Source organism: Lindgomyces ingoldianus (assembly GCF_010093535.1).
Source record: "Lindgomyces ingoldianus strain ATCC 200398 unplaced genomic scaffold BDR25scaffold_29, whole genome shotgun sequence".
NCBI lineage: Eukaryota > Fungi > Ascomycota > Dothideomycetes > Pleosporales > Lindgomycetaceae > Lindgomyces > Lindgomyces ingoldianus.
The window spans coordinates 416,754-442,023 of record NW_022985190.1 but is presented as its reverse complement, the minus strand read 5'-3'; the positions used below and the strand labels follow the sequence as shown (position 1 = coordinate 442,023).

The following is a 25,270-nucleotide window of genomic DNA, read 5'->3' as shown; positions in this document are numbered from 1 at the left end:
TAGGTATAAAAAGTGTAATAAGTAAAAAAGTATATAAATAGTAATTATTTTACTATCTTTATAGTATTACTAAAAATAAAGTAAGTTATTAGTAACACTTACTTGTTACAGCCCACGATTGGACCGTAAGTAACCAGTTAGCAGTGCCCCACAGTTCGGACGACCAAGGATGGAAAGTCCTTAACCCCGCGCTTGAAAGATCACGTGAACCAACGGATAACAAATAGGTCCAGTTGCTGGACCAATGCGCAGCAGATTGCGTCATCTAATAAGAGGAAGCAGAATGCATGCACAAGCATGCAGCCAAATGCTTAGCCACAAACTATAGTATAAGCATGCAAAGACATGCAATTGCATGCTATTAAATGTATATAGTCTTAATTACAACTATAGTTAGAAGGCTGTAATTACTGTTTAGTTTATCTCTATAATAGACTAAGAGGCATTAATACCTTTTTAAAAAGGACATTGCTGCCTTGTATATCTTACACTATTACATTGTATACTGCGTAGTTACTGCACCTTTTTTAATTAGTAATTACCTATAGCCTTTATTTAAGCAGTAAAAAACAACATATATTCATACACATATAATTAGATAGGCCACAGGCGCTTACAGTAAGCGCTAGGGGTTGCTAAGTAGGTAGTAGGCAACAAGAGACTCTGTAAGCTTAAAACATAGCTAAAAAGCTATTTTAAACATTAAAACCTAGCCTTATTATTTTCTAAATAAAAAGTATGTATAGCGCCTAAATTTTTACTAAAATTAAAAAATGTTAAGTAGTTAACTATAAGGATTTATAGGCAAAATTTTAAGTTTTTATACAAATTTAGTGGCAGAAAGCAAAGTTTAAGGTGTTGCTAAGACATTGCACAGATTAACGCACACAATAGATGGGTGAAGTGTTATTGCGACAGGAAAGTGAGCCCGGAGGTGGGGTCTAGGCACTTTAAGGTCAGACACGGCCACCGCACCTCGTGACTTGCTCACTTGTTGTCTACGCCTCCACCAACGCAACGCCAACGCCAATGCCAACGCCAATGTCAACGCCAACAGCCTATCGGAAAGACAGTCGATCTACTGTGATAAGTTAACTGATAGCATGCTTTCTATTTCCTGACGCAAGCTGGCATGCAACGGCGCAACGCTTGCGCCCTTCCTTCGCGCCCTGCTGCCGCGCGCTACACTGTTGGGTTTCATAACTTCAGCATGCAAATGCCACAAAGCTCAAACCAGCAAATATCTATCGTGACTCGTACCACTGGGATCCAATTGTTCTGGATGGCTCTGATTACGCCGAAGCGGGCAATGGGCCTCTACGATTCAACGTAATTGATACCTCAAATCTTATCGACCATCTGAATTTACTTGCTGCGGTCGCACCTTTACTGCTCCACGGTAGCTCTTCGAGTCTGTACACCGAGTGCTTGGTGCAGCGAGAAGACTCACAGCAAGACCACATCAATAGCCTGTTGTGTGGGCATTTTCCTACAATGTCCACGCTCATGGGTCTTTTTCCTGTTGAGTACTGGGCTAACACCTCACCTTATTCTACCGTAGACGAACTTCTCTTGGACTCGAACTATGGAACAGCCGATGACCTCACCCACATGAGACAGAGACACATCAAGTTGACATGGAAGCAAACAACTACAGGACTCGTATCGCACACGCCGGATATTAGAACAACTCTGCAAATGGATGAACTCGGGCTGGCTCGAATTCTGCATAAGGTGTACCTCAACATGTTTCGACATGAAAATATCCAACTACTACTCTCCGGTCTTAGTCCACGGTCTATGTCAGCGCACTCTATGCCCCGCTACCATCGAGGAAGCTTCGCCCTCATTCTGCGCTTTGTGCGCAGTCGCGTCGCGACAAAGTGGGACATGATGATAGGCCATCTTCTAGACCTCATTGAGGCCGAAACAACTGTCATGATGAGCTTGAACTACATCCAGGAGCTATATCTTTATCTTCATTTGTATGGTGTGGTTTCTGTGGCCACTCTTTCATCATCGCCGACGCAGCCAAACTTCCCTGGGGAAGGACGTCTGAGAAACTGGAAAAACACTCCTTCCCTCATGTGCGTTATCTTGGTTGTTCCGAGGGAGAAGGTCCAGGTCATCACAAATGTCGACACCGATGAAATCGGAAGCCCCATTATGCATTGCGTGATACAGTCATCTCAGAGCTACCGTGCTCAGAGATGGCAGAACATCTTTTCCGTCGTCCAGGTCTCTTTCGGCAACCTCTCTGGAACAGGGGCACCAAACACGGACTCATTCCAACTCAGCATCGCGGAGGATGAGCTGCGATGGAGTGGTAGCTCCTCTCTCATAGTGTCATTTCTGGTTCCAACCTGGACCCTGTTGCTAAAGCCGCAAGCTGCTAGAATTGCCTTCGGGATCCAGAGCACCCCTGCGACAGCACAGACTTTTCTGCGCACCCTTGGAGTGGAGATGAATATCTTTGAGACAAACTTGGGAGATGAAAGCAGCGTTTTCTTTTCCAGATTTCCTCCAAACCACAAAGACAGTTCTTCTTTGCTGCTGTTACCCAGCCCGGGACAATCCCCTTCAAGCACAGAAACATCTGTCGCCAGTAGCAAGATCTCCGCAAACATAGACTCTACTGGCTTAAAGATGACTACTCTGACTTGCCGGCTTCAGATACATTCTGAGGATCTCCGGAAGGCATTGCAACGTGGTGACGAAGTCCAGACAAGCCAGAGGTCTCCATGTACTTTCCTTGAAACCGTTGGTCCGAAGTCCATACCAATCGCCTTTCAATTTCCCGCGCCTGTGATCAGAATGAAGAGCAAGACAAGAATCGCTCGTAAGTCTTTGTATATCGAGGTCGAAGCGCCGCTAGCGGATGCGACGGTCTGGAAAACCTTCCCAGCACATCTCTATCCGGTCATCTTGGCTGGCAGCACTCCACTGATGTTGAATATGTCGCGCCTGAATTTGGACTGCTTGCCAATTGTTGACACCTCGACGAAATCTGAGATCCAGTGGCTCAATATGCATGTGGGTGGGATGTTCAACACCCGAGTTTTCCTCAGTTTCCTTCAAGGTGAACCAGCGCTGCCAACACAGCTCGAGCATGTCAACCTAACCCGCCTCTGCTTCGCTCAGTTGTCTCTCGCCTCGCACGCTTCTGATATTTCTCGGGACTCCATTCGCGAGTATATCATTCGCGGCGAATATGCTTTCACAGAATACTCTATTATATATGCCTTCGATCATTTACTAAATGTGCTTTCCGAAAGAGATGAGGCTTCCACCTCCAATTATGGAGCTCTTAGCATCAACTTGCGAGAGTTCGTAGCGAAGCGCGTCAGCACGCCGAAGGAACGCGCCGAAGGAAAGAAACACATTGACAGCAAGCTTCAAGTGTTCAAGGCTGAGAACTTCTACGACGGCCTAAAGCACGCTATTACGTATCACAGGGATTCCCTAGAGAAACCAACAAATGATGTCGAGGAGAAACCCGTATTAGCCGTTCTACAGCAATTTGCGCATGTTCGCTCTGTTCTAGAGAAGATGGTCACTTCCGGTCTCACTACTAACCTCAACTCTCTCTACGGTCAATGCCTTTTCAAATGTTCAGAACCTCGTTGTGAATCGTTCCATAATGGCTTTTCCACACAACAAATTCGCGACAAGCACCGTGACCGACATGAGCGTATCTACCTGTGCTCCATTCCAGGCTGTTCATCAGCTATGATTGGTTTTAGCACCTTCATGAGTCTCCAAAAGCATGAAAAAGACTACCACGAAGGGATAAATGGTGAAATAAGTTTCCCCTGGCACGGTACTCTGGGATCACTAAACATTTCTAAGGAAATAAAACAAGGCAATTATTCCGCTTTTGAACTTTGGTTGTATCAGTGGAAAGATTTGGTCCCTGATGATCAGATAGCGGATTGGAGAAACAGCCCACTGAGAGCAGCATCCTACAGCCAAAATAGGATACTTAAGCAATTAATTAGCAAAATCAGGCCTAACTTAAAGCCATACATCATTAAATGGCACATTTATGAAGGCATTAGGGCGGGAAATGAAGAGGGGGCTCAGATAATGATCAGACACTTCGACAAGTTGCGGGAAAGGGACATCTACGAGCTTCTAGCGAAAGCCCTGCGGGTCGGCATGGATGAAGCCGCGAAGGAATTTCTGAAGCATCCCTCATCGCCGCTCCATGATCAACTGAGACCGAGCAGAAAAACGTCATATTTGAATCTCGCCATTCGATTTGACCGCTTCGCAGTCTTCCAACATATTCTTAGAACCTACCAGGTCGATCCAAATCAAATAGATGACAAAGGACGTAACTCTTTGCATGCAACGGCGGAGTTTGGCCGGACCGAAATCGCCGCATATCTCATCGAAACCAAGAGGTGCGATAAATGTATTGGCAACAAAAAAGGCGACACTCCGCTCGTTATTGCCGGCCGCCAAGGCTACGAAGAGTTCATCGCGTCGATATACCACGAAACGATATCTGAAACGGAAGTCCAGGTATGGCTGAGAGTGGCCCAGCTCCGTAACGCCGCCCGTGACGGAAATGACGAAAAGGTCAGAGAGCTACTTAACGAGGGATTAGGGCCCATAGATGAAGTGGACACACAAAACCGGTCGCCATGGTTATGGGCTGTACAAGGGAATCATAACCGCGTTGTAGAGGCATTTCTGAGCAACAACGATGTCATGTTCAAAAGAGGTCTCCCATTAAGTTATGGTAAGAATAATACGTGGCCAAGTGCACTTCATCTTGCTGCTTTGTCTGGAAATGATTCAATGGTGCGAGCGCTACTACAAAGCGGCAAGTTTGACGACGAAATCGATCGGGTCTGTGGTTATTTTGGAAAATGGCCGAAAGGGCCGAAAGGACGTCGTGTCACCGGGTCCCCTCTACGTATTGCGATGGATTGCAAGCATAAGGATATAGTAAAGATTATCAAGCATTACAAGGCTTCTTTGGATAAGAATAACAAAGAACCGCCTGAAACCATTTTTCGAATACCGGAAATACCGGAACCATAATCCGCAGACCTCATTCCAGCAGGGAATTACAGCGATACCCAGCCGGATTTCAATGGCCACCTGGAGCCGCCCGGATTCACTGCTGAACAAGAACGAAGCTATGGAGGCGTATACAACGACTTTTCGCTGCTGGACAACCAAATACAAGAGTCGGACTAGCTTTCTTCCTTCACCGCCGACTTCTCTACGCCAATGACCGCACTTCAATCTGGAACTGAGGCTTCCTGCGAAAACCTACAACCCTTCTCTCAATTTTCCTTTGACGGTACTGGGAGTGAATGGTCCCCGCCTCCACTAAATGACGACGACAGCGAGGGATTGGTATGGTCACAATTTATCTAAGTATCCTGAAGCGTCCTTGAACGATCCGAACGATATCTGGAGAGCGGAATGACTGGATCTGTACTCCAGGAACTGCCCGCCTATATCCATAAGTATATTGTAAATGTGGAAGGAAAAGTATCGATAGGCCAATGCCCATGAAGTACCTCCGTTTGGGCGCAAGAGGCCTTGCGTCTCGCAGAGATGTGGTTTAAGGGGAAGGGTCGTGGAGAGCTTGAGAAGCCTGGATGGAAGGGGTCTCCGGTAGTAGAACCCTCAAAGAAGTAGAGACGTTTCGGGCTCCATGAAGATGGGTTGGAGTCCTTGTCCAGTAATCTAGCGAATCACCTACTACTCTCCAGGCGTTCTCACTCAGTGCTTGCCTAACGTACACTCACTTAGTGTTTGCCACTACTCATACACATTCTCTGTTCATTCAGTGTTCTCTACCGAGGTTGCTCCCAGCTAGCAAGCAGAGAGAATCGCTGTTCCATCACATAACTTTTTTACGCCTTGTTATTATTAGTGATACCCGTGGAAGCAAAGTTGGGGTAGCTTTAGATTTAAGATGGGTGGTCATATTACATGAGATAAGGAACAAGCAAGACGACTCGCAGACGAGGTTTTGGGATGAATGTAGAATGCAGTGTATCGGTATATATATTTCCATTTTGATATCTCAAAGAGGAGATTCTCCTGACCTGGCTCAGTCGCGAGTTTCGTAGTGGCCACTGTTATAGTCGCACTAATCACAAAGTGCACGGAAACGGCGTCGCAAGGTTTGCAGAGTGTTAGATGGCCATCCCATGGCAGAACACAGCTGGTATCTTGGTGATTTTTGGGACGATAGGCTGGTAAATATTATTTCATAATAGTAGAGTGAGTAAGTGTCTCTGGCGCAGCGAGAGAGCCTCTGGCATAGTGCATGAAAAGTGACATTCATAAAGATGGGGCTTGAGTTTAACTTATTATCTATCCTTCACCTGTTTCCTTCGATATTCTGAATCTCTCGGTCTCCCATTCCAATTTAACTTCGTCCTATTACCCAGGTAACGGTGATTTACGCCCATAAACAATCCAGAAATTCCAGTAGGCATGGAGCTTTTTGTTGCGTAGATCAGCCCTCACCGCTGCCATAAATACCCGGACCTCTTCGGCGGACCAATTTAAGGCACGAGTGAAAAGGGCAAGGCTCATTGACTCACAACCCCAGATGAAATTCTCCATAACCCACCGGCCAAGCTCCTTGTACTTAGGGTCCTTGGGCCAAGCGTTGATTGGCCATTTAATTGGTGTGGCCACAACATCTACAAATCCTGCAGTCTTCATCATCTCCGGGACGTGTGAAATTGCGTCTAATGGAAAGGCAGCTTTTTGAGCTGCATCATGCATGTAGTTGTGCCATCGAACGAGCGCTGAGTTGGTGGGGAGGGTACCGTCATCGCACTTGATCACAAAATCGATGTCGTGGACTTCTAGGTAGCCATCGTTCTCCAGATATCTGATGATATGGTGAGATACGCTTTGGAAGATGTCCAGATTAGGTTAACCCACTGAAAGCTCTGCATGAAAAATCTAGGCCAGTCTCGAAAGGCGCCAGTCATTAGCTGGCAATGGATGTAATTGAACTTACGTGAAAAAGTCCAGTCTTTTTCCAGATCATCTACTTCGAAATTGAGATTTGGAGGGACGCTACGGTGATTAATACTGAATCGGTTTCCGGGTGCTGTAGTGCAGCTGTGGCTTACTTTTCCGGTTGAACTGGTGCAAGATCAACACCAATAACCTCACTCTCGGGATGAGCGTCGGCTACTCTGGGTGAGTTGAAGCAGACAATGAGCTAGTGAGGAATATACCGAAGTCTATAGCCCAAATACCCGTCCCGCAGCCGACGTCAAGGGCTCGGTGCACGTTTTTAAGCGGTGCGAAACCAAGCTCCTTGTCCAGCGTGAGCCACACAATATGGTGTTGGAAATCCGCATGCAGTCAGCCCCCGCTACGAACGTTTGAGCATATTAACTTACCCAAGCGTTCTATCTCTTGCTGGCAAGACGAACAATTAGTATGGGCGTCGACACATACGTGTCAGCAATGCACTACCTCGTCCATAGGAAGAACGTATTCTAGTAGGCTGAGTCAACATCGCTAGAGGCGTGAAACAGGGGAGTGCGTTTACTGGCTTCCATATAGCCCTGATACTGGCGGCCGTGCTCCTTCAATTGCAATATCAATTCGTCTCTGATGGACGTTGTGGACGTTGCTAGCTGGAGAGGTGGCTACGATTAGCGCATCTCAGGAAGAATACTCGGTGTGCGTGTGTTCACTCACACTGCTGATGGCCGAATCGCCGTCGTCGATGAGTGGCCCATCCTCAACTTCCTTTGGGCTTGTCAGTAGGTTTCATACATGGTGCTGGGACAACTTGCGGTGTCAGGTTCGAGCGGAGAAATCTGGGTCGGACCAGCATCCGGCTCAAGGCTAATGGTGTTTGGATTGTTGGGGTTGTTCGCGGCCATGGTTCGTTTGAGTGCAGCGGCGGAATCGCAACGCTCCAAAGATTACAAGGTTGAGGTTGTCAGAAGCGTTGGAGAGAAGCGTTGCTAGCTATATTGGTGGTTGGGCGTGCCAGGATCAGCACATTCTGGCGGATAATAGCTGCCGGCGTATCGGATGATCCAACAACATGCCTCCAGGCTCGCATCCAACTTCAGCTGCGCAACAAACGGCTTTCCTTCCGGTGCACAAAGATGACTATTGTGCAAGGCTCCAAAGCACCGGGAATCGCCCCACTGACCGACATTAACCAGGTCCCCAGAGCCACGGTTGCCATTGGCTTGTTGAGCACCTTGGTGCTGGCATACGTCGTGCACATCATTTTGCAATGGTATCGTCTATCGCATATCCCGGGGCCCTTCTGGGCCGCCTTCTCTAAGGGTTGGATGGTGAAGGAATCGCTTAAAGGAAGACAGCCAACCGCGATCAAGGAAGTGACCGACAAGTATGGTAAGTTTCGTTTCGTACAAAATTTTGCCCAGGAATAGACAAACTCACGACAATTGCAGGCTCGCTCGCTCGCATCGGGCCAAATGAGCTTGTCACCGACGATCCAGAAGTCTTACGGAGGATGATGGCAGTTCGTTCTGCGTACACGAGAGGCCCATGTAAGGAACAATTCGTATGATGAAGCGGCCTGCGGGTGCTGAAAGGATGCAGGGTACAACGCAATGCGATTCGATCCTGGAAGGGATAATTTGTTCTCCATGCGTGACGAAGTGGCTCATACAAAGTTGCGTAACAAGATGGCCGCCGGGGTAAGCTCAACTCAAGCCTCCTTTTCGTAACTAGGACGACTGACATGTCTAATGACAAGTACTCTGGGAAAGAGAATAAATCGATGGAGGGCACAATCGATACGCAGATCTTGAAAATTGTCGAACTAATTGAGATTAAGTACCTCTCAAGAGCTGGCAGCTATCACCCAATGGACTTCGCTCAAAAGGCGCAGTATTTTACCTTAGATGTCATTAGCGATTTGGCATTTGGCCATGCTTTTGGCTATCTGGAGCAAGACGACGATGTTTTTGATTATATCAAGATTACGAATTCGTACATTCCAATCATGTTGATCCTGGCCAACGTTCCGTCCCTGGCAAATCTACTGCATTCCCGCCTTTTTCGAGGTTTACTACCCTCAGAAAGCGACAAGCTTGGTTTCGGTGCTTTCATTGGGTGAGCTCCCCAGGAATTCTGCTACGAGAGTAGTGTTGCTGACAAATTTGCAAAGCGTTGCGAAGAGTGTTGTAGCAGAGCGTTTTGGACCTTCTGCCAAGTCCCATTCTGATATGCTCGGCTCCTTCATTCGCCATGGACTAAGTCAGGAAGAAGCGTCCGGGGAAGCATTGCTCCAGGTTGTTGCTGGTAGTGATACGTCGGCTTCCACCATCCGAGCCGTGATGCTGAATATTCTCACCAACCCAGCGGTCTACAGGAGACTACAGACAGAAATCGATAGCGGAATCGCGACAGGAAATATATCACTGCCGATTAAGGATGCAGAAAGTCGCCAATTACCCTACCTTCAGGCAGTGATCAAGGAAGGGCTTCGCATCATGCCACCGGCAGCCGGGACATTTTTCAAGACTGTGCCCCCCGGAGGAGACGTGATCAACGGGAAATTCATTCCCGCAGGGACACAGATCGGGTCGTCACCATTTGGTATTCATCACTCGAAGAAGATATTTGGCGCCGATGCGGAGCTCTTCAGGCCAGAACGTTGGCTGGAGGCGGATCCAGTGCTTCTTGCTGAGATGACAAGTACACTTGATCTTGTCTTTCATTACGGGAAATACCAGTGTCTTGGCAAATCGGTGGCATTGATGGAGTTCAACAAGATTTTTGTCGAAGTATGGATTGATGGTTTCGTATATCTATATGAAAGGCTGACTCTGCTTGTAGCTTTTAAGGAAGTTTGACTTTTCCATCACATGTCCTGAAAGACCAGCGCGGATTGACAATGCGGTGAGTAAACCTACCTTGTCCACCCTACCTAGTTTCCTTGATTTATCGGCTAACTTGTAACTATAGGGTATTTGGATTATAGAAGACTTCTGGGTCCGAGTAACACAACGACAACTATAAGCTTGCGTTGTTGGATGAAGGTAGAGAGTAATAGTTAAAAACATGTCTCCTGTCAAACTTGGAGAGTGAGATTCCATAACCCAGTACACCAATTGTGCAAGACGGAACACCTCCGATAAAAGAGATCATAGCCTCAAGTTCCTGTAGTGTTTGATTCAGGATCGGTCGAGATACATACGGCTAGCGTCTCTAACAGTGTTGGGAATAATGGACCAGGGTATTTTTTTTGGTAAACTGAGAGATGGTGCTAGGAGTAGTGGATAGTATGGATGGAAATGGTCCGGATTGGTCACTCCAACAGTAGCTCAAGCAGGCGTATTTCACATATTCACTTCTTGACTCGTACATTATTACCTTCGAGAAACTAGTGGTAAGAACGCGTCGCAGAAGCCGCTGACGTAAACCAGGTCCCCATGCAGAGTGGTGCTGGGTATAAGTCTCCTATTGGAGAGCATAGTGGAGCCTTGTGAATGATGCTGTGCCACCGGATGGTATATTTACCTGGACAAAGGCGCTAGGAAAGAGGACCCGAAGTAGTTGCAGCGAAGAAAGCTGATTGGGCTGGAGAGCACTACACGTCATCAGGATGGAGAGCTAGGTTGTACCGGTTGGCTATGCCTACTGCTTGTGATGAAGAATTCAATATCAGATTGCTAATCGACGTCACAGTTAAGGGGCAAGATATCCGGTTGAAGCGACGAGAAGACGTCCGTGTGATTGCCCGAACCACAAGGCTAAAACCGAGAGTCCGAACCAAGCAACTAGAAACCGCGTGAGAGTGGAGAATGCAACTGGACATACTTTTTTAGCGTGCGTCACAAACTGCGATAAAGACGATAGATATTGCAAGGAACAGTTGCAATCTTCTAGGACAGAGGTAGCCTGGCTTGGGCTCTAAGGTGACTTGTAGGGCGGCAGCGGCGACTGGACTCTTTGACCATGGCCTAGGAGGTGGATGTTCCGATGATAAAGGTTTGGTGTGCATGATATTGATAGTGTATGAAAATCAAGAGCGTTCAGGGTAGAGAAGTTGTGTCTAGAGTAGGTGCACGGTTGGAAGAAGGCCAGGAGAAGGCAGAGCTTGCACTTCCCTGATTCAGATGCTACCAGTCCTTCTCAGCTCGTGACTTAGAACTACGTCCTTGGACACTGCACTTCTCAGGCTGGCAATGGGTCCGCGGACACCTAAGAACAAAGACTTTTCATTTCAGCCATACGCCCCTATCGAGGGGTACGCAAAGCCTTGGTGATCCAAGCTACTCCCGTAAAGATAACACCGATATTTGCAATGCATCAAACATGGCCGTTCTACTTGACGGCAGGCCTAGTGACCCCATCCGCAATCCAGTTCCCCTTGTACCTCTCCTCGAGAACCCTCAACTTGGAGAAGAAGACATCGTCGTCCACGTACGCACCCTTGAGCCATCGCTCGCCTTTGCTGGCATCGAAAGCTCTACGCGCGTGCAGGACTCTCCTATTATCAAATATGACACATTCTCCTTCCTCCAGCCTATACTCGTACATATTCTCCTCAGAACTGAGGAGTTTCTCAAATGAATTCGATGCAGAGAGGTAGTTTCTTAGCGCTGACTGGTTCTCTCCGCCAATGCGGGCTTCAAAGGGCCCTTGGAAGGGTGGGGACCAATTTATATTCCGAATGGCTAGATTGGTAGGCTCGCTGTACTTAGGGTAGGGGAACAGCTCGATGGTGGGGCGAGTGTAGTGGTAGTGATGATTGTCGTGGTGGTAGTGATAGGTCACGGGGAAGGTGCACAGGGTGCGGAAGTGGAAGGCTGACCTTGAGTGCAGCGTGTGCGCAGCGTGAAACGAGTCACTGAAGAAGGACTCGCCTTTCGGAGCGCGCGCACGCAGGGAGTGGAGTAGCTGCAAATGCGGCGGGTTGGAGGTGTAGAGCAGATCCATGTGCAGGCCGAGGAACACATTGGTGTAGGCAATGTTCTCGGCATGGGGCTTGGATTTAACATCCCAGGTACGGCCATAAAATGTGTCCTTGAGCGTGCCGATTCGGCCTGCGATATCCACCACGCCCTCTTCGGAGTCTGGCACGTTTTTGAGGAAGAGCAAGCCGTACTTGTTCAGATGGCTTAGGGCATCAAACAGCACTTCATCCTCAGCCATATAGGCTTTGTAGTCAACCCATTTGTTATTCTTGGTGATGATCTCCCTGTCCCAGAGCACCCTCTCGTCGCTCCTCACGCCTCCCCTGAGCTCCAATTCCGTGGTTAGGGCGCGTCGCAGCCAGTCAATCGAGTGTCTTGTCCGGTGTTCAACCCCGTATCCGGGCACATCGTTCTTCCAGACCAGCTCCACGACCCATCCCTTCTCTTTGTCGACCACAGTCCGACACGCGCCTTCCAGGTCCTCTGGGATGTCGGACGTCTGGAACAGCTTCTGCTTGCTGTCCGGGTTGACGCACTGCGCGCAGGTACAGCTGTCGCGCAGGAACACGGTGTCGAACACGCGCGGGTCGCCATCGATGTTCACGGCGACGTGCCTGGCGGGCTTGCCGTCCAGCTGGCCGGCGTTGGAGGCATCGTGGACGAGATGCTCCTGGCGAGCGGGGGTCGCGGCGTGCGGCGTGCTGGTCCAGAAGCGACGCACCACCGCCAGCGTGGTTGCAGCATTCTTCTGCAGCGACGCAGCGGGTGCACAACGGCGTGGACCAGCACGCGTGGCCGCGGACAGTAAGGCGCGGAGGGGGAGCTTGGTGGTGAGATTCAGGGACATGTTCACAGGCGTCCGTCGGGCGGGAGTGAAGACAGGCCGTCGATCACCGAGCTGAGCTTGCTTTGCGGGGGGGGGCGGGCGCCTCAACTTTTCAACGGTCGGGTCGTGTGCCCGAGGTCTCAAACACGACAACCGGGCTGCCGGGCTGCCTATATATTCTCGTCACCACATCGGACTATCCGGCTGTGTCTTGCCCACACAGAGGTACTCCGCACGAGAGGCGTTGGGTGCATGTCTGGCGGAGTCGTCCAGCTGAAGGATGAGGTAACAGCAACCCCCCCACTAGCACGTCTCTCTCTTCGATAAGTCGAGCTGACTGGCTTTCTTTTTAGGGCTCACAGCAGCAGGTGGCTGTTGCAGGCGCCGTCGCAGGCCTCGTGTCGCGGTAGGAGCGCTCCCAAACATGCCAGAAGTACTCCTCCTCTGACGATGCCTCGCGCGCAGCTTCGTGATCGCTCCCCTCGACGTCATCAAGATCCGCCTCCAGCTCCAGGTGCACTCGCTCTCTGACCCCCTCAGTGTCCGCGGTGTCACTGGGCCCGTCTACAAAGGCACCCTCGGCACCCTCAAGCACATCCTCCGCGAGGAGGGGCTCACTGGGCTCTGGAAGGGCAACATCCCCGCCGAGGGCCTGTACCTCGCCTATGGCGGCCTCCAGTTCTCGGCCTACACGTACTGTTCACACCTTCTTGACGCGATTCCCCAGCCGTACAAGCTGCCAAGCCCTGCCAACTCGTTTATAAGTGGAGCGACTGCCGGTGCTTGCGCAACCACCCTCACCTACCCCCTCGACCTTCTCCGTACGCGTTTTGCTGCTCAAGGGTGCGACCGCGTCTATCCCTCCATCGCGGCGTCGGTCCGACACATTGCGGAACATGAGGGACCGGGGGGCTTCTTCCGCGGCCTCGGAGCGGGCGTGAGCCAGATCGTGCCATACATGGGACTCTTCTTCGCTAGCTACGAGGTACTGAAGCCCATTCTGTCCAACTCGCCCATTCCAATGCCCTTCGGAACGTCGGATGCCGTCGCTGGAGTCATCGCGAGCGTCCTCTCCAAGACCGCCGTCTACCCGCTCGACACAACACGCAAAAGACTGCAGGTTCAAGGCCCGATGCGGTCCAGGTATGTCCACCGGAACATACCCTTATACAACGGAGTCGCAAGCACTCTCCTTCAAATTTGGAAGATCGAGGGGAGGAGGGGGATGTACCGGGGGCTGACGGTCAGTCTGCTGAAGGCTGCTCCAGCCAGCGCGGTGACCATGTGGACTTATGAACAAGCCATGGCTATCTTGCTGGCTATGGAGACGCTCGGTGAAGAGTGAGGCGTGGCTGTGGTTGTGTTTGTGGCCGACCTGTGGCGTGCATGGATCGGCGTTCGAGCTATTTTCTTTTGGCAGCTCTACTGCATCCTAATCACTTAATTTGGAACACGATGGGGGGGGCAATGTATGACAGAAAGTGGTATCCTGTTGATGTTCTGCCTTCTTCCAGCAAGATGCTTGAATGATCAAGTCTGCCCTGCTAACATACCACGCGCCAGACGTGAGCATGCTGTACAGTATTTTACCACCAAAACGTGGAACACAACTAGGGTGGACTCTATCTGGCAAAGTTCTTGCTGGAGTCAGTAAGAACGTCAACAGGATGAAAATTTCTGTCCTGTGTGAGCGTCTCCTATTCCACGTCAGGTGACAAGATCAAGTAGCGAACAGGCGTTGGACAGAGGCCAGAGGACGAGAGAGGCCATATCGCAGGAACGATGATTAGAGCGATTGGCTTTGATATAGGTGAATGCAAGCAGCCGTCACCGCCGCTAGGTGATGTATAGGAAGCATGCAGCCGCGAGACTCACCCAACCGGAGCTCATGCTCCTCGGCGCAAAAGTCTATTCTCTGCCACCACCTCAAGAACAGCCTTCGATCCGTGCTTCCGTGCCCAAGGCGTTCAGAACATTAATGGCGTTATGTTGGATGCGAACGCAAGAAGTGTCATGAGGGGTGGGGAAACAAGGAAAGTCGACCGGCACCTCTGCGGAGGGGCCATAGTGGAGTGATCCCGTCGTCAATGCTCCGCACAGAAAATTTCAATATTTATCTAGCTCCAGCTCCTCTCCCACACTTCCTGTCCAGCTACAATGAAGCGAAAGAACGAGGCGGCTGCCAATGGCAGTTCTAAGAAGCGTGCTATCTCGGACACGGAAGCCCAAAGCAACTTTCGGAAGGGATTGTTCGACGCTAAGGTGCTGCAGCAGTATACCGACTTCTACGCCACCTCGCAGCCGTACGTGCACTTCTATACCATACAGCTTTTCCTCTGACTGAAGTGTCTAGGTACAAGCACGCGGTGATCCAGCACCTTGTCGACGACACCCTCCTCCGCAATGTGCGCAACGAGATTCGCAAAAACATTTCCTTCACGCCGAAGGAGACGGACATCTACAAGATCCACCAGTCTGGCGATCTCGCGAACCTCGATGGGCTCGACGATGCTGCCCTCCGCCGCCTGCCCTCGCTCCTGCAGCTTCGCGACTCGCTGTACTCGTCGGCCTTCCGCAAATACCTGTCCTCAATAACCGGCTCCGGGCCCTTGAGCGGAGTGAAGACGGACATGGCTGTGGTACGCTGCGCAAATATACATTATACGCATATACGTGCTGGACGTCGGCGGATACGGGAGCTGACCATGTCTAGAATGTCTACACACCTGGCTGCCACTTGCTGTGTCACGACGACGTCATTGGAAGTCGGCGCGTGAGCTGGATCCTCTATCTCCTCGATCCCGACCGCCCCTGGAAGCCCGAGTGGGGTGGCGCGCTCCGTCTATTTCCCACACGGGACCTGAAGACACCCGATGGCGATGATGTCAAAGTGCCTGAGCCGGATATCTCCGTTACGATCCCGCCGGCATGGAATCAGCTTTCCTTCTTCACGGTGACGCCGGGGGAGAGCTTCCATGACGTCGAAGAGGTATACAGGAGAGGTCCAGGTGAGCCGGAAGAGGATGATGGAGGCCGTGTTCGAATGGCCATTTCCGGGTGGTTCCACATCCCCCAAGAAGGCGAGGTAGGTTACGAGGAAGGTCTGGAAGAGAAGCTTGCGGAACGCAGTTCTCTCGCGCAATTGCAGGGTGGTAAAGCGGATGTCTTCGACCAGCCACAACCGCACTGGGTCGAGAATCCTCACTGGGAAGATAATGTGAATAAAGAAGAGGAGGAACTGACCGCCGATGAGTTTGATTTCCTTATCAAGTACATGAATCCGCAGTATCTCACCCCTGATACTGTAGAAGAGCTTGCCGGCATGTTTTCAGACGAATCTTCTCTACGCTTAGCTGAATTTCTGTCCCCTAAGTTTTCGGCTCGTCTGCGCGAATACATTGAGTCGAAGGATCTCGAAGCGGAGCCTACCCTCCCAACCAACCCTTTTTACAAGGCATCGAAGGTGGGCGTTGCACGACCTCCGCATAAGCACCGATTTCTCTACCGAATGGCAGTAAATCCGGTTCCTCCTACCATACCATACCCCGATACCGAGAAGTTGACTCCGTACGATGACCTAGTCGATATTCTATTCCCGCACCCAGCGTTTACCAAATGGATATCGCTTGTCACCGGTATCACACTGACCAAGAGCAATATTTACGCCCGTCGATTCAGACGTGGTATGGACTATACGCTTGCTACTGCCTACGAAGAGGAAGACCCGCAATTAGAAGTATGTCTTGGCATCACGCCGTCCAAGGGGTGGGGTGAGGATGAAGAAGTAGAAGAAGAAGAGGAAGAGGAAGAGGCAGACGATACGACTGCTCGCGCACAACATAACGGGTCGGCCGCTAGCAGCAACGGAAAAGCTAAAGCTTCAACATCTGCGGCAGACCCGACGACGCAAGAAGACGAAGAAGTAGGAGGCTACGAAATGTACATGGCAGGCGAAGAAGATGACAATAACACCGCTAGCGGCGGCGCCCCTGACCCAGCAACACATACTGGGGCAGGACAACGTCGAAAAACGAAAGCGGATCCTGCTGTTTATAGAAGCGCAGGTGATGACGAAGATGATGGCGTGCTGTTTTCGCAGCCCGCAGGTTGGAACAATGTCGGCATTGTCTTAAGGGATAGAGGTGTTTTGAGGTTCACCAAGTATGTGAGTAGGAGTGCTAAGGGGGACCGATGGGACGTTTGCGCCGAGTTTGGGGTGGAGTTGGGCGAGGAGGAGGATGAGGACTAAACCTGACTGGGTGTGAAATTTTCGGCTTATGAGTATTTCTGCTTGAGACGAATGAGTGAACAAAAAATGAAGATGAAAAGCAGTCCTAGGCAGGTATGGATTTTACGACGGTTACGATGTTTACGAATGACAGTCTAGTTCCACTCACACTAGTCTCAGTGATAAGTTCATGGCAAGATATCCCCAGCATTAACCATACGGGCTTTGTACCACCATCACAATTCTATATCCATTATTTTCTTCTCCTTTGCAAGCTAAATGGTTTTCAATATCGTAAGCCTGGAATTCGATCTGCATCGGCAATTCTTACCCCGCTCATTGCCCCACATGTACATTAACATTAATGCGCCTCCATGTCTTGTGTTTATCTCAAATCCAACCCAATCCATTCCCTACTTCTCCTTTTCTGTCTCTCCTCTGATTGGCCACGAGTCATCCAACCCTAACTCACTTATTCCATTCCCATTCCCACCCCATGTCTCCGTCTCCATTCCAATTCCAACCTCCAGATCTCCTGCACCACCCCACGCTATCATGCACCCTTCGCGGGAAAATCTCAGAATCCACATCCACCATCCAATTTCGCGGCCTCAAATATGCGATCATACCAAGCCGATGGCAAGATTCCATCCCCATAACTACGTTAACTCCCAACGATAGCAGCGGGGCTGTATACGATGCAACTCACTTCGGACCCTCGTGCCCACAAAAACTGGGTGCCCAGGCCTGGGATCTCACACTCGTCGGCCCTCACACGTTGAAGACGGAAGAAGGCCAGGGGGAGACGGAGAGATTTGATGAGTTTGAGTGTTTGCATGCAAATGTCACCGTACCACTCTGCGCTCTATCCTCAAATCTGAATGGAATTAAAGGAGGGGGACCAGAGCCAGGTTTGCCCGTCCTCATCTGGGTCCATGGCGGCGCTCTTTCCATGGGTTCAAACTCCTGGCCACAATACTCACTCTCCTCCCTTGTCTCCCATGCCGCAGAAATTGGAAAACCGATCATCGGTGTCGCACTCAACTACCGCGTAGGCATATTCGGGTTTCTGGCGAGTAGTGAGGTTGGGGCTGCGGGGAATTATGGGTATAAGGATTTAGTGAATGGATGCAGGTGGGTTAAAAGGTGTATTAGGGGATTTGGAGGCGATCCGCGGAATGTTACCGCGATGGGGGAGAGTGCAGGTGCGATTGCATTGAGTACATTGTTGTGGAGAGGGGGAAATGCGGGAGAGGGGGAGGGGGAGAGGTTGTTTGAGAGGGTCGGGGTTATGTCGGGGGATGTGACGTTGAGGAAACCGAGGGGGATGGGATGGCAGAATAGGATGTATGCTGATCAGCTTAGGTATCTTGGACTGGATGGGAGGTTGGGGAAGGAGGAGAGAGTGAAGAGGTTGAGGGAAATGCCGTGGGAGGAAATGTGCGAGAAGTTGCCGCTTGCACAGCATTTCTGTGGGTGTGTGGATGGGGTGTGGTTGAAGGGGGGAGTGACGTTGGATATTTTGGCTGGAGGGAGAGAGGGCATTCATAAACCGAGGTGGTGTAGGGAGTTTGTAGTCGGAGATACGGCGCATGATGTATGTCTGTTTTTTCTCCATTTCTCCGCCACTCTTCCTCTTATTTCTCTACCAGCAATTCGTCGCTGATCCATATATCAACCAGGGCACCGTCCTCAAAGCCCGCATCCTCGACAACCCCAAATCCCTCCCCACCCTCTACGCCCTCTGCAAACAACACCTCTCCCCTTCTGAAACGCACTCCCTACTATCGGCCTACAACCTCCTCCCCACCTCTTCTCTCTCCTCTCAAAAGAGAGGTCTCCTTACCCTTTGCACAGAACTCCGTTTCTACCTCCCATCTCTTTGCGTCCACACCGGCTGGAAAGCCTTTCCATTCCCTTCACCCTCATCCCCCAGTGTAGCCAAATCCTACCGCTACCACTTCCACGCCACAAACCCCTTCCCAGGCCCATTCCACGGCCTTAGCAGCCACGAACTCGACGTCGCATTTCTTCTCCAAAACTACAACCTCCACCTCCCTGTGCTTAGCAAAAAGTCTGCGCAGATGATGGCCGAGTATTTTATTAGGATTATAAGGGGAGAGGGGTGGGGGAGTGAGGATGTAGTCACGGTTTTTGGGGACCAGGACGTTGAGGTTTTGAGGGAGGGGGTTTATGATGAGAGGTTTAGGGAGGGCAGGGGGAAGGTGTTGAGGAAGATTGGGGCGCATAGGTTGTGGGTGCTTGTCGAGGCGTTGCAGGGGGTTAGGGCGGATGAGGAGAGGGTAGAGGTGGGAGTAGGAGCGAAGTTATAGGGAGAAAGATTGACGGAACCCGCCAATATGTAGTTAAAATTATAAGGTGCATGTTTAACGGACAAGAAAATGCGAATTTGGCTATTCATAGATCGAAAAGACCTGAGGATAGCGCTATCTATCTAAAGCTGGCCTAGTGTCACGGCGACATCACCCTTAGCCAGGCTCAAACCTCAATCAGGACCCGTTGTCATCAAATACCTGTCATTTGCGTGTTTCTTAACACACTCATGCCACCCTTGGGGTGCGCCGCATTATCGGTATGTATTATGCGTAAGCCAGTTCCCAGTGCCTCCAGACCGGGGTCGTGCCTCCAAAGCATTTACGGCGTGCGGTCGATGTTACCAGTCGACAGTCGGAAGAACATGTCCTAGGTGTGAAAAAATAAGTCAGACGTGGTCTTTTGAATGAGCAAAGCAGCACCAGTCGTGTTCAAGTGCATCGAGCTGGGCCAGGCAATGGAGTGCCTGCAAGTGCCAATCTGAGTCTTGAGGGTAGGTTCGCCCATATTTATAATCGCTAGTCGTCTTATCTCACCTCAGTAACTGAATATGAACGACCTGAGCAGACTGTGAGCACTGTTGTCCAAAGATTGGATGATCTGGAGTCTTCAAAACTGTGGCAGGCGAGTCGACTCGGAAACAGCCTCCAGATCAGGACGAACCTATCACTCAGGCCGAGCTTAGAAAATGGAGTACTAAAGAGGGCCTAGAACCCTTATTTTTGCTCCGCGAAGTGACTACTAAGTCTGGCTTCCTACCTAGAGATCAGACTACAGCGAATACGCCACCCCGAGGCTTATCTGACAGCCTAGTCTTAAAACAGTTGATTAACGAACAGGATACGTTGAGTTTATTTGCGCTGTTTTAGGGTAACTATTAGCGGTGGGTATCATTTAACCCACCGACTCCGACGGATACTCTTTTCGAAGACGTACGGAAGTCTCCGCTCCTTCTAAGCGCGTGCTACCTAATTGCCGTGCGGCACTATTCTCAAGATCTTGTGTCGCACCTAGCCCCGAAGCTGTTCAGAGAGGCGAATCCGTTACTGTCTACCGCAATGCTTGGTGTGCTACAGCCCATTGAATTCTTCCAAGCGTCTTTGGTGCCCGGTATGTGGCTAATAACCATCGGGCAGATTCCGTTAGCACTGACAACTAGTTGCTGAGTGGCTTCGCTTTTCAGCACAGTATTGCCAGTAGACTTTTGTATATGAAGCAGAAGCTTGTTAAAAGACCTTAAGTAAGCAAGACATTGATCGCTTGTGTGTTTGGAACCATCTTTGTCTTGTTCACCTTCAATAAACAACCCCTTTATTTGAACCCGAAACTCTCTGACATCTGCAGTTAATGTGTCAGAACCTGCCAAAGAGCTATACCAGACGGGGGAGATATCGGAAGGTGCCGGCTTATCCCAGGCTCGGATCATGCTACGAATTTTGAGTTAAGAATTGTATTAGAAGTTCATTCATACCAGATGATTTATAGGAGCTGCAGCTCAACTGCCGACCTTCCTAGAACAACAAGCCGCGCTATAGGCGTGGAGGAAAGAGTGGACATTCTTGCTTGGTACGGTCCTCCTTACCGACGGAATTTCTTCGCTTGCGCTTATGATGTTACAGATCAGCCTCGCTCACAGTTTGTGCCAATGGGCTTTCACTTCGCTCAGCGCCTCGTCTACAATCAGTCCCTCAAGAGTCATTCAGCTGCAGTGCATCAATTACCACTATCCGAGATAGTCTACTTATCAAGAGTCATTCAGCTGCAGTGCATCAATTACCACTATCCGAGATAGTCTACTTATCAACTGCAATCATTAAAATCTCAATAGACACTGCTGACGAGCGTACTCGCCATCTCACTTACCATATAATCAATTTTGAAGCAGTTACTCCGCGTCGACTACTTCGTGCCTACGAAGATCAGCTTTCACCGTCTCGCAACTTTCATAGACGCGACGGATTAACCCTACCCTTGGTATCCTGACCCCATGCTATCGGTCTCCCATGTCACGTCGCGCATACGATGGGAGACGTAGTCGCCGCGTTTCATAAGAAGCTTCGTCCGGATTCTAGCCCAAATCGAACCCATCATATGCCGATGTCAATCTGGGAATTCAAGAAGACTTTGCCTAGTTATTTCCGAAACTTTTAGCAAAATTCATTTCATATGTGGCAGACCTAGGACGGCTCTAGACAGTACGAAAATACTGCTTCTTATCATCGAATGTAGAACATGACAATTATTAGCAATTCAGAGCAGAATCATGCATCCTCTAAACCCTCTCCTAGATCCCAGGAAGAAGTGCAGCAGATTAACTCTATCCTAGTCATGTTCGGTGTTCTGTGACAATCTGGGGTATTCTCTATCCAGGGACTCTCTTTTCGTGTTTAGCGCAGTCCCTGCTCTTACCACCACCAGTTGCCGACTGAATATACTGAATTTCAAATTTGGGACTATGGTAGTTATGTAGCCAATAATGCTACAGAATTTATTTACAACTAAAAATCCAGGCTCAGCATGTACGCCCCACAGCTGTTCACATCTATTTTAGGTCTCACGAGCCGCACCCTTGTCACTAGTAAGTCAACTATGCAAGGCGATAATACTGGACTTAAGATAGTCGTGCAGATGGATAGCAGCCATGTCATTGACCCGGCAGCGTGACTGTGCCGCAGTTATGATGTCAGCACTTTTTGGACAGCAAGGGCCAGGATGTCATCTGCGAGAAGTCAATGCAGATAGTAAGGATGTGAAGCTTTTGGTAGGAGCAGAGATGAGGAGCTGAGTTGATTGCTAAAGGAGTGTACCTAGGTGTCTATATATATATGCAAAAAGGGGTAAGTCCCGGCAACATGAGACCATCGTGCGACGCATACGACTATCGTGTGAGCAATGCGTGACTACTGCAAACAGAGGAGCATCATAAGGACACCACTGTATATTGTTTAAGAAAATGGTTTTAGCGTGAATCCCTTTGTGGCTCTAGCTTCATTACAGGTAAGACGAGAGATGGAGCACAACCACCACGAAGTTCAGAGAAGAACTACTACTCGAAAAAGAAAAACACCTATATTCCTAACTAACTCCTATTCTAAGGAAACCCCCTCAAAAGTATAGTAGGAAAGGAAACCATGGGCATAGAACGCAGCCCTACCTTGCCAACATTGTTGGACGCCGAGGGTGGACAATTACCGCACCGAGCGTGTGCACATATTGGACAACTCCTTGGCGAAAGTTCTATCAAGTTCGTAGTACCACATTCACACTCCGTTTTGTTAGCTTTCGAGCATTTGATCAGCGTTGATGGCTTACGCATATCCACAAGTCATTCGGCGGGCTCAACATCTTCGGTTCAAAAAAGCAAGGTTTTAGTGGTAGAGTCAAATGCTCTGTCACTATTGTGCTTGCTTTGCATTGTGCACATTTGGTGTGTTTGCACTTCTCATTCTGGCATTCTTCCACATCCACGGAATTTGTTTGGTTGCAGTTTCCATTGCACTAACATTGTGAGACACTATCTCCGATTAGTTGTGAGAGTTTTCATACACAGGTCCATATAACAGGGCAAGACTGAGGCCATATCGCCATTGAAAATTATATAAGAGAGGTAGACGAAGTGGTAGATTGATTTAGCTGTTTCTGATCAACGAAAGCGCCCGCGTTACTTGTGCTTGCATTAATTTTATGTGCTGTACGTCAAGAGGGCATCCGGAACACCACGGGTAATAGCTTTTTCATTGTATATACGCTCAGGTGCAGGAATTATCCCCGACCGGTGAAGGTCCTGCAAACGTGTCTGGTGCCTACTGGCGCAATCCCTGCAGAGCCCTAAGCCTGATTTGGTTGCGAGGCATATTCTCCTCTTCGTCTTTCGCATATAAACATCTACTTCTCCCAAAATAATCCCAATTAAATCTCGATTATATAGGACTGTAGTTTTACTAACTTGGGTAATACCTCATTTATGGGCACCGTTAAGCGTCAAAGTGGCGCTTTGAACAGCGTATGGGAGGAGAAGTACAGCCGACAAAGGGCAGAAGGGTTGTATATTGCAGAGGATGGGCGCGAGGATCGACTGGCATTTCCAAGTGGTGTTTCTTTGTTCGAGTATTTGGAAAGGGGCGATAAGGATAACTTTATTGAGACATTACTGAAATACTCGAAGGATCGCCTCGAACCACCAGGCAAGTTTCGCTTCTCGGCCTTGCGCAGCTACCTCTCCAGTGCAGACTTCGCCGATCTTAATCAAGGCGCACTATCCACTAGACCTACCCCAAGCATAATAATTCTAGATGAAAGACGCGACCCAATAGACACCTCTACAACAACACGTCACTGGGACTCCGATGCGTACCTCAGATACCCTCCCCAAGGGACTAATGTATCTACGGAGGAATTAGACTTGTGTCAGTTGGTGCAGAGACTGACCGAAAATGTAAGCGCAAACCTCTTTGCCATCAAGTTTTGCTCTAATATTACTCTAGAGACGACTCAATGGTGCAGAGAGACGAACTTTGTGTGTTTTAGGGAAATTGATTATCCTAAAAACTTTGCTTATGCATACTAGATATGTGTCCCATATGACTTCGTCTTGTGCTATGGCCATTATTGGTACTGCACCGACTCGTTCGATACCTATTCTACGAAAGTTCTTGCATAACCATCTACTTTCCCGAACTCAGTTTCGCATATCATTAGTATGGAATACTTCACCAAGACTGTAATTCGGCGCTGATTGTATAGTCTGGGACATATACTATCGAGTTTCATATACCATATTTCGCTCTTCGGGAAGGGCCGCCTAGTCTGGATAACCGAAGAAAGGGAGAGGACGATTTTCAAGCACATAAGTTGCTGCCATTACCTCGACCAGGCGATGAAGAGGCCTACTACTATGAGGCACAGACTTCATTCCTGTTAACTGGTATTGATGAGCGCCTGTACTCTGTTATCTGTTTCGTGGACACGTTTTTTGAAAGCGAACAAAGTCGTGATTCCTATTTAGATACAACCAGCCCCCTAGATGCTCCTTCTGGTGGGTCCCTTTGGCTTCAATATCCAGTTTGGAATCCCCGTCAGTATGCGCTAGCGGTGCAATCCCATAGGATATTTCAGGCCAGAGAGGAATGGACGGCGCTGATCAACTGCTTCGTTGAACGATTGAAGTACTATGTTGGTGCTCGAACACTTGTTAAGTGTCACATTCACATCTCGCTAATTGCGACAAGGAGCGGTTATATAAGCTCCCTGATGACCCTATGTTGACTAGGACATCGGAGCTTACCGAGGCGGAGTCAACGATACGTCTATTCAGAGATCAGCTCATTAGCACGATAAGGGCATGGGATGAGTACTATGATAGCTATGGCAGTCTTTATGAGGTGGAGAGCGTCATACTTTACAACTGGTGGCAAAAGTATTTGGGATCTATCCGGGAGTCAGTTTCGGAATTAAGGGTCTTGCATGAGCTCATGGCTCAAAAGTTAGAACTCTTCAAAAGTATGCGAGATGGGGTATGTTCCTGTACAGCATGGAAATGCAAATGCAGGTTACTAATCATTTGAAGCTTGTGAATGCCTCGGCTTTTAAAGAAAGTGCGGAGGCGACGCGCCAAGGAAATAAAATAAGCATCTTGACAAGGATTACTATGGTAAGTCTCTTTAATGATGTCCCCCAACACGTGCTTGCAAGTTGTAGTTAGGCATGCTAATATTTCCAGCTCTTTCTCCCTTTTACGTCGGTAACTGTAAGACAAAACATTCCCTGTCTAAGAATTTTTCACACTTGCTGAGTTCTTTAGGCGTTCTTTAGCCTACCCCAATTGCCCCAATCCGCATGGCTCTGGTTTGCTTATTGGCCTGCAGTATTTTTATTTCTAGTAGGAACCGTGTATATTTCCCGCGAACCCGAGTTACTTCAGAGTGTATTTGGAGAAGGATATAGTCGTCAAAAACCCTGCCAGTTCTGATA

At 49.3% G+C, this 25,270-nt stretch overlaps 10 protein-coding genes across 10 annotated transcripts; 7 read left to right on the top strand and 3 right to left on the bottom strand.

Annotated features, from left to right (window-relative positions):
* Positions 1-894: 894 nt before the first annotated feature.
* BDR25DRAFT_358593 (uncharacterized protein) lies at positions 895-5,052 on the top strand (the record flags this gene model as incomplete). Its single annotated transcript, XM_033695978.1, has 4 exons — positions 895-922; positions 956-1,072; positions 1,128-1,189; positions 1,228-5,052. The coding sequence occupies 4 exons, from the start codon at positions 895-897 to the stop codon at positions 5,050-5,052; spliced, it is 4,032 nt and encodes a 1,343-aa protein (XP_033544324.1).
* Positions 5,053-6,079: 1,027 nt separating this feature from the next.
* On the bottom strand, positions 6,080-7,889 carry BDR25DRAFT_335907 (uncharacterized protein; the record flags this gene model as incomplete). The annotated part of the gene is made up of 7 exons (XM_033693060.1): positions 6,080-6,104; positions 6,608-6,874; positions 6,928-7,065; positions 7,122-7,182; positions 7,550-7,637; positions 7,702-7,748; positions 7,796-7,889. The coding sequence occupies 7 exons, from the start codon at positions 7,887-7,889 to the stop codon at positions 6,080-6,082; spliced, it is 720 nt and encodes a 239-aa protein (XP_033544323.1).
* Positions 7,890-8,072: 183 nt separating this feature from the next.
* Positions 8,073-10,333, top strand: BDR25DRAFT_291895 (cytochrome P450). The gene is made up of 7 exons (XM_033688623.1): positions 8,073-8,376; positions 8,436-8,534; positions 8,587-8,684; positions 8,744-9,102; positions 9,158-9,776; positions 9,829-9,891; positions 9,958-10,333. The coding sequence occupies exons 1-7, from the start codon at positions 8,121-8,123 to the stop codon at positions 10,009-10,011; spliced, it is 1,548 nt and encodes a 515-aa protein (XP_033544322.1). The 5' UTR covers positions 8,073-8,120; the 3' UTR covers positions 10,012-10,333.
* An 864-nt stretch (positions 10,334-11,197) lies between these two features.
* On the bottom strand, positions 11,198-12,860 carry BDR25DRAFT_305527 (Clavaminate synthase-like protein). Its single transcript, XM_033690427.1, has one exon. It carries the CDS (start codon positions 12,757-12,759, stop codon positions 11,320-11,322), a length of 1,440 nt encoding a protein of 479 aa, XP_033544321.1. The 5' UTR covers positions 12,760-12,860; the 3' UTR covers positions 11,198-11,319.
* A 15-nt stretch (positions 12,861-12,875) lies between these two features.
* BDR25DRAFT_62808 (mitochondrial thiamine pyrophosphate carrier 1) lies at positions 12,876-14,174 on the top strand. Its single transcript, XM_033698838.1, has 3 exons — positions 12,876-13,023; positions 13,092-13,144; positions 13,204-14,174. The coding sequence occupies exons 1-3, from the start codon at positions 12,991-12,993 to the stop codon at positions 14,081-14,083; spliced, it is 966 nt and encodes a 321-aa protein (XP_033544320.1). The 5' UTR covers positions 12,876-12,990; the 3' UTR covers positions 14,084-14,174.
* A 500-nt stretch (positions 14,175-14,674) lies between these two features.
* Positions 14,675-17,114, top strand: BDR25DRAFT_62810 (uncharacterized protein). Its single transcript, XM_033698839.1, has 3 exons — positions 14,675-15,041; positions 15,092-15,377; positions 15,452-17,114. Exons 1-3 carry the CDS (start codon positions 14,896-14,898, stop codon positions 16,985-16,987), a joined length of 1,968 nt encoding a protein of 655 aa, XP_033544319.1. The 5' UTR covers positions 14,675-14,895; the 3' UTR covers positions 16,988-17,114.
* A 348-nt stretch (positions 17,115-17,462) lies between these two features.
* BDR25DRAFT_291882 (para-nitrobenzyl esterase) lies at positions 17,463-19,299 on the top strand (the record flags this gene model as incomplete). Its single annotated transcript, XM_033688622.1, has 2 exons — positions 17,463-18,563; positions 18,649-19,299. The coding sequence occupies 2 exons, from the start codon at positions 17,463-17,465 to the stop codon at positions 19,297-19,299; spliced, it is 1,752 nt and encodes a 583-aa protein (XP_033544318.1).
* Positions 19,300-19,349: 50 nt separating this feature from the next.
* BDR25DRAFT_358587 (uncharacterized protein) lies at positions 19,350-22,085 on the top strand (the record flags this gene model as incomplete). Its single annotated transcript, XM_033695977.1, has 17 exons — positions 19,350-19,435; positions 19,460-19,559; positions 19,598-19,653; positions 19,712-19,772; positions 19,823-19,928; positions 19,952-20,144; positions 20,182-20,240; positions 20,297-20,410; positions 20,460-20,496; positions 20,669-20,983; positions 21,010-21,274; positions 21,336-21,399; positions 21,452-21,468; positions 21,530-21,642; positions 21,671-21,761; positions 21,833-21,922; positions 21,960-22,085. 17 exons carry the CDS (start codon positions 19,350-19,352, stop codon positions 22,083-22,085), a joined length of 1,893 nt encoding a protein of 630 aa, XP_033544317.1.
* A 173-nt stretch (positions 22,086-22,258) lies between these two features.
* Positions 22,259-23,002, bottom strand: BDR25DRAFT_62794 (uncharacterized protein). The gene is made up of 3 exons (XM_033698837.1): positions 22,847-23,002; positions 22,613-22,798; positions 22,259-22,565 (listed from the first exon to the last, which is right to left on the bottom strand). The coding sequence occupies exons 1-3, from the start codon at positions 22,886-22,888 to the stop codon at positions 22,392-22,394; spliced, it is 402 nt and encodes a 133-aa protein (XP_033544316.1). The 5' UTR covers positions 22,889-23,002; the 3' UTR covers positions 22,259-22,391.
* A 228-nt stretch (positions 23,003-23,230) lies between these two features.
* BDR25DRAFT_344857 (uncharacterized protein) lies at positions 23,231-25,268 on the top strand (the record flags this gene model as incomplete). The annotated part of the gene is made up of 8 exons (XM_033693986.1): positions 23,231-23,735; positions 23,785-23,816; positions 23,868-23,997; positions 24,044-24,472; positions 24,529-24,813; positions 24,867-24,950; positions 25,020-25,046; positions 25,101-25,268. Exons 1-8 carry the CDS (start codon positions 23,265-23,267, stop codon positions 25,266-25,268), a joined length of 1,626 nt encoding a protein of 541 aa, XP_033544315.1. The 5' UTR covers positions 23,231-23,264.
* Positions 25,269-25,270: the final 2 nt, after the last annotated feature.